At 40.8% G+C, this 7,614-nt stretch overlaps 1 protein-coding gene across 1 annotated transcript in view; it reads right to left on the bottom strand.

The window, feature by feature from the left end:
* The window catches only part of LOC107103735 (ATP-binding cassette sub-family A member 2-like), an 83,437-nt gene that overhangs the window by 58,243 nt on the left and 17,580 nt on the right, over window positions 1-7,614 (bottom strand). The window contains exons 2-4 of the mRNA XM_015403544.1: window positions 7,391-7,484; window positions 2,245-2,356; window positions 233-419 (exon numbers count right to left, since the gene is read on the bottom strand). Coding sequence (XP_015259030.1) covers window positions 233-419; window positions 2,245-2,356; window positions 7,391-7,484 — 393 coding nt within the window. The remainder of the gene's footprint in view (window positions 1-232; window positions 420-2,244; window positions 2,357-7,390; window positions 7,485-7,614) is intronic.

Here is a 7,614-nt window from a genome sequence, read left to right as displayed (position 1 = left end):
AACTGGTCCTGATGAGGCGTCAGCAGCTGCTGCTGAGGCTCCCATGGTTCCCAGCACACTGCTTCACTGGTTTTACTGGCCTGCTCTATACGAGCTTCATGAGATTCAGGAACCTGTTAGCTGCTTTATGTTCACCCCTACGGGCTTCATCTGCTAAGCATCTCAGACAGAAGTGATGGTACAGGAGATGTTTTGGGCTCCGGGCTCCATCTTTGGGTCTGACCCAGTATACCGGTACAGGTTCAGGAATCAGACCTTGGCTGCTGCTGAAGTTGTACTCAGGTGGTAACGCTGCAGCACTGAGACTCTCCAGGCGCTGCTGCAGGGTCTTCAGGTCTTGGCCCAAATCCGGTCTGTCAGAGGTGAAGAGCCGGTTCTGTTCCACCACTTCGCTGATGCGCTCCAGCAGCTGAGTCACTCTGGAAGAAGAAGGTTTGGAAATAAAACAGGGTCAGAACCTGGTACCCACAGAACGCTGCAGACCTCCCGGGCCTGGTTCTGATTCTGATCAGGTACCAGGAAGCCCGACTGGTTGATCAAAACACAAGGCTATCACACTGCAAAAAATAGAAATCTAAATAAATCATTTTTAACAAAATATGTGCATTTTTATTCAATTTAGGAGGCAAGTGAGACAACTTAGTCTATGGAAGAAGACAATTTACATTTAAAAAAAAAATTGCATTGTCTTTTTTCAAATGCATAATATCTAATTATCTTATTTTAAGAGTAAAAATACAAAATTAATTGGCAAATCATCCTATTCACTTACTCTAATTAAGGGTAAATACACTTAATTTATGATGATTTGCCAAAGGAATTCGTATTTTACTCTTCAAATAAGATAATTAGATAATATGCACTTGAAATAAATTAATGCAACAGTTTTTTTCTTAATTTTAGTGGTAATTGTCTTGTTCCACTGGCAAAGTATCTCACTTACCTCCTCAATTCAAGAAAAAATTCACTTATTTTAAGTAAAAAAATACTTATTTAGATTCCAAATCTTTGCAGGGGCTACCAAGCTACACTACAAAAACATTTGCCATTAATTTGAACATTAAACAAGATGTTCTGCCAGTGGAATGAATATTGCTGCCCTTAAAATAAGGTGAGTAGATATTACACAGTTGTTGCTTTTTTCTTATTTTAAAGATCAATCTTCTTAATGCACTGGTTAATTGTTTTAACTGCTCAAATCAAAGGAGATTCTTCTTTTTCAGGAAAACTGTACTTGTATTTAATAGTTTTCCAAAGTAGGTCAAAAATTTTATCAGAAATATACTAGTAAACTTCACCTAAAGAAGCTCCTTCAGTGACAGACTGCTGCACCCTAAATGCACCAGAGAGCGTTATCACAGATCCTTCCTCCCAGCAGCTGGAAGACTCTAGAACCATCGCTGTTCCCAAAAACCTTAATAAGTTGTTACATTCATGTTGATTTTGCACAGTTTCTACCTTAGTCAGTTTAAAAACATGTTGCTGCTATTTTCAAATATCCATAACTGTAAAAAATGTCCACAGCTTTATATTGGTTATTTATTCTCCAGGTGCACAGTATTGATATTGTTAAAACCCTTTAAAGTACACTATTTTATTGTTTATTTTTTAACTTTTCACTATTATGTTATTCTTATAGATTTTTCTAAGGTCCCTATATGTGTGACTATTTTTTTCTATGTTTTTGCTGCTGTAAAAACCAGAATTTGATTCTATTCTATTCTAAAATAAACCTAAGCTACAGTAACATTCATTTTATTTCCTTTCAAACTAGTGGCCTTTAATCAGACTCTAGTTTCACATGTAACCAAGTACTTCCCTTTATCAGTTCTCATCCTCACTGGAAGTCTGTAGACATATCACCACTAGAGTGAGCTTTACACCACTCATTTCACCTGGTTTTAAGCATGTGGTCGGTAAAACTGGATTTAGAGTGATGAATCATCCAATAACACCCTAATCTGATCTAACAGAGAAGGAAGGTTCTAGCAGGATGTCAGTCTGACCCGTGGAGTTTAGGACCGCCCGGATTGTTTATGCAGGAAAGCCTGCTTCATTTTAATCCAGATCTAGATGTGAATTTATTTACCCTTCCTAGATTGAACGTGTTTAACAGTTGCTCATTTAGTCCTGTGTTTAGCGGCGCTCCGGTGGACTTGTTTGGTTTAAGCTTCTCTCACAGTGAACAATCCCACAAGACGACGGGTGGAAGGAGAAATCAGGTCCCTGCTGACTTGTACTCACGTCGAGTTCTTGTACTGCAGGAATCCAAACTCATCCCTCTGTCCATCAGGGCACAGCGACTGCATGATGGGGATGATGCCTGCCGAGGTGAGTGGCGCCGCGCTGTAAAAGGCTGGATACACAGCAGAGAGAAGACAGACGGATAAAAAGAGGACGGAGGAGAGCTGAAGGAAGAGCTCAGAGCAGACATGGAAGAGGTGACGGAGGAAAGGATCAGTTCATCGCGTCAGAAAGGCTGGATTAGAAGGTCAACACACAAAGATGGCGTCATGTGTTAGAAAGGAGGAGATGGTCAGAGAGGTTCCTGCAGGCCAGAACTTTAACTTGGTTGGACATAAAGAGTCACCAGGAAAGAACCACCTTTCATTTTGCTTCTGGCCAACAGCAACATGTTTCCATGGTGATGGTGAGGCTGACACTTTCTTGTAAACGAGCATCATCGTTCTTCTTCCCACAGAAACACGTTTAACTGTTCATTCTGCCATCTCACCTAGATCTACAAAGAAGGAACAGCTCTGGATATAGAAATACACAAAGCAGACGTCATCTGCAGGCTGAATCAGACATAAAAACTGATTCATGCTTCTTTCAGCATCACAGACTCTGAGATTTTTATTTTAAGGAACCAGCCTCTCATCGTTCATATGCTTCCAGCTGCTCCCACAATTTCCCGGATTCCCTTCCTGACCCGACCGGGATTCAAACCCAGGTCCGTCCACATTACAGCCGGAACCACTTCACCGGTTCCCCAAAAACACCATCTAAACGCCCTTTAGATGGTCCACAGGTCCAGTTCTTCATGAGCTCAGCCGCACGGTTTCTACAGAGCTGGCTTCTGGGGACAGCTGTCCAGTGATCTTTTATGTTTTTCAGATTTCTTTATAAATTTTATTTCTGTTTTCTTCATATCTTTTATATTGTTGTTTTTCCCTTCTGTGGGCGCACTGGAAAAAAATCTAAATCTAGATAAGTCATTTTTCCTTAAAATAAGTGCATTTTATCTTGAATTATGAAGGTAAAAGACATATTTTGCCAACGGAACAAGACAATTTACATTCAAATGAAGAAAACACAATTGCATTGTCTTATTTCAAGCGCATTTTATCTTAATATCTTATTTTAAGAGTAAAAATACTAATTCCATAGGCAAATCATTTCATTTACCTACTCAAATTAAGGGTAAATGCACTTAATTTAAGGCATTTTTACTTATTTCTTGATTGTTTTTCCAGTGCAGGCTTTGCTCTGGGGTGAAGAGCCTATTGGTCATCAAGGAAGTTAGCTACATTTTTATTGCTCCAGACTGGGCGATTGTATTTGGCTTGAAATTAATGTGATCTTTAAAACTCAGTTTGAAACGTTTGCCATTCATAAAACTTAATTTGACAAAGAAAAATTTGAAATAAATTACTTTGAAGATAATAAATCTGAAAAAAAAAAAAATGAAAGAAAAAAATTGGAAAAGTTAGTGTTAGATTTTAGGAGGTTTCATTTCCGGGTTGTTTTATTTTCATTTCCATTACTAAAACCTGCTCTTTTCTTGCAGCAATAACTGAACAACATTCACTCCATCAATCAGTGCAGGAAGGTCTGAGTCAAAGTTCAAAAACATTTTTCACTCCAACCCGGTCATCTAGTGTCAGCAGCTGACTTTAAGAGCTGAAGCTTTCAGCATCCTGTCGGTTCCTCTCTGACCAGCGGGCCGAGGAGTCGGAATAAACACAGGAAGTGACATCAGAGCAGAGAAAGGATCAGGGAAGATAAAGACGAGAAGCTGCTGCAATGAAGGCGCCCACATGGAGCGGGTGATTTAAGGGAGTCCCTAAATCAGAAACAGAACCTCAGAGAACAGACAGGGAACCAAGGCACCGTCCACCATAGGGTGGCAGCTCTAGAGCTGGGCGGGATTATAACCTCCCTTTAAGCCAAGATCGATTCATTCATGATGGAGACATAAAATGGATACGTTCTGTTGGGTTGAAGAGTTTCCTTCTAGTGTTGGGAGCTCTGGGACCATCGTGGAGAACCTCACCGCTCTGCAGGCCTGCACACCGAGCCTTTAACCATCTAAAGCAGGACGTCACTGTGTGGTGAGGAAGGCCACGCTCTGGCACCATCACCATCCAACACCAAGACCCGACAGGAGCCCATCCAGGTTCCCCAATCAGAGCGCCTGGGCCCGCTCATTCAGCATTCAAAGAAACTTCCAAAGCTCATCTTTAAAATTTGGATAAAATCATCAATAACTGAAGAAATAAAAATGCAATAAGTGGAAAGATCTCCCAGCAGAACGACAGCCGCTGTGGAACCAATTCAACTCAAAATCAGTCTGATCCCTTCAAAAGAAGGAAGCAATGTGGGCGGGGCTTGAGGCAGGACCCCTTATTCTTTACTCAAATCGGTGCATTCATGTGGCACACAGTTAATGCTGAATGACCAGGAGCAGATTCAGGGTTAGACAAAGTTTAGTCCACAAGCAGAGAGCCACACATGTTCAGGCGGATGAGGAGGGACTGCATCAACACTTACACACTGGTCCACCCAACGCGTTGAGAACATGCAGCATGCAGAGCGAGTCATGGGAAGACAGAGAAGAACCAAGGAAGAGCGGCAGGCAGAAGGTGGAGGTGAAGTGGAAGAACAAAAACAGGAAAAGGGTGTCAAAATAAAGTGGATGCTACCGTTCAATGGCTGCAAGCAACAGGGGGCGCTCTAAGGGCTCCGAGCCTAGAAGGTCTGATCTAAACTATAGGGTGGATGAAGGACATCAAGCCATGGAAAAAAAACATGCTGAAATAAATCACATCTTCATTAACCAGCAGCAGGTTGCAGCTTAAAAACATGCTGTACCTGCAGGAACACCTGCTGTGTGGAAAACTCAACCTGAGCCATAAAAACCAGCACCAGTGTTCTAATTTTAGACTAAGCTGAAATCCCCCACATTTAATTATTTTAACGAAGAGAGAAGCCCGTTCTATGAGCTGACTGTGGATCAGAACTGACCCAGACCAGAGTCCATCCTCTGATGTCTCCAGTCTCAAAGGTTTCAGAGCTGACATACGGATGGTGGTGGGTCGGCAGCCATTTTTCATTCTTGTTGTATTATTTTATCCACAATTCAGAAGTTGACATACACTAACGGCCACGCCGTTAAGAGGGGGGGCAACGGGGTTCACACACAGTCCCGGTGTTCTGTCAGACCAGCATACCCCGTCAGACCAGCATACCCATAATCAATACCCATTTATCCCCTTTAGTTTTGCATGAAAAATAAACTATATTACCTCAACAGGCATATATCCCTTCTGTCCTGTACAAAAAGACAATTTAACTACTTACTTTTTGTATTATTTTTTTGAATCGTACGGTGATCTGACCTTAAATTGCTTTTTTGTACATGACTAAAGGGATACACGCCCATCGAGGTAGTTTAAAGCCTATTTTTCATAAAAAAAAACTAACAGGGATATATGCAAATCTGACGTCTTGCTCATGCATATTGACTGTAGGTCTGCTGGTCTGACGGAACATCGGCCCGAGAATAAAAGGGAGACAAGAACCAGTTTTTTTACGTAACTTATCATCAATATTTCTTTTCTCACAAAAATGTGTAAATAAAAACTGTAAACAGGCTCCTGATTTAGGTTACAATAAAACGTTTTTCTGTTTTGTTTCTAATTTGCATTAGACTGATGTGACTACCAGGCGCATCCACCGCTCCAACGTCAGGATCAGGCAGGTGCGGTGGTGGAGGTGAATAAACAGACAATGAGAAATATTTTAAACACATTATTTGTTGCTCAATTTAAACATGTCAGACCAGCAGAAATCCAATAAGGATCAATTGTGACTCGAGCAGGTATGAAAAAAGGTTCCACATATTTATTACACTAAAACATGGCCTTATTTCTATTTGTAAATGTGAATATTCCAATGTCACTTGCAATGCATTCATCAAATTAATAGAAATATTTTCTATCCTTAAATAAATAAATAATGAAATTTATCATATGGTTTCGGGCCCATATTCTAATATTTCTTAATGGGCCCAGCCATATATTTATCTATACTTCCATTACAGATAATGGAGTCGGGCCTCTTTCTCAGTGTTTAGTCCTGTTTCTCTCCTATACATGGTTATGGGCTCAGCTTCTACTGTGATTAACTACATGTACTCTCTTTCATCCCTTTTAAATGAAAACTGGTTCATAGCTTGTCTGCTTAACAGTTTCTTTCCTAGACAGAGCCACCTGCAGAGCTAACTTACTGTCATCTTTTCTGACATAGAAAGTATTTACAGATCAGTAAATATATATATATATATATATATATATATATATATATAAAGTTAGAACTGTAAATTTACTGTCATTTTTACTATTTTTCAAGGCTGTACTTGAAAAATAGATGGATAAAATTGTCCAGTGAGCTGTTTCTAAACGAAATTTCTTTTTGTTTTACACTTGTGTAAACAAAATGACAAATAAAATCTGTCTAAAGTCTATGTTTCTTTTTCTATGTCTGCTTCTGTCTCCATTAACCCCAGTGGGCCTCAGCAGATGGCGGCACACACTGAGCCTGGTTCTGTTGGAGGTTACTTCCTGTTCAAAGGGAGTTTTCCTCTCCACTATTGCTGTATGCATGCTTAGTGTGAGGAACTGGCGAATATCTTCTGATAGAAAACTTTTAACGGTAGGAACGGATCTGATTGAACCGTCTCTGTAAAGTGTTGACGTGCTGTGAATTGGTGCTAAAGCAACTGGTAAAACTGATGTTCTGGTATTTGGCAAATGCATTTTCTTTGGAAATTATAGCAGAGATAAAACCGACTGCAGGGAAAGTATGTTTATGGTGTATGTAAACTTCTGATCTCATGGCTATTTTCTAGAGAAGTCAGTGATTCCTCCAGATGTGGTCCAGTCAGAGCTGAGGTGTCTGTCAGACCCTCCCACCCTCAGCTTGTTTTCGTCCAACGTGGAGGAAGGGATCCTTGGGTTCAGGTAAGCTTTCCTGGACAACAAGCTGCTTGTCCTGTTCAAAGGTTTGGTGCGTCTGCAGGAAGGAAGGCTGAGGCGCCTCCTCCTGGTAAAAAATGCAAAGACCCATAAGAACATTTAGCTGCAGCCTCTATCCAGGACCAGCCTACCTTCTTTGACGGGGATCGCTGGTTTCTTCTGCCTCAGACCCAGGAGAATGAAGAAGAGAACCAGTGGGATGAAGATCTCAAATGCCAGCACCCACTGTGGAGGAGAAAAGAGAGGAGATGACAGCTTTACATGGAGCATCTGCTAAGAAGAGGATCAGAGCTAAAAGGACTATCCTGTTCTCAGATACCATTCCTTTATTTTGACTTTTCATTTTGCAGAAATA

The sequence above is a fragment of the Cyprinodon variegatus genome, unplaced genomic scaffold, assembly GCF_000732505.1.
Source record: "Cyprinodon variegatus isolate N-32 unplaced genomic scaffold, C_variegatus-1.0 Scaffold1516, whole genome shotgun sequence".
In the NCBI taxonomy this organism is placed as follows: domain Eukaryota; kingdom Metazoa; phylum Chordata; class Actinopteri; order Cyprinodontiformes; family Cyprinodontidae; genus Cyprinodon; species Cyprinodon variegatus.
The sequence above is the reverse complement of the archived record's forward strand: the minus strand, read 5'-3'. Positions and strand labels throughout refer to the sequence as shown.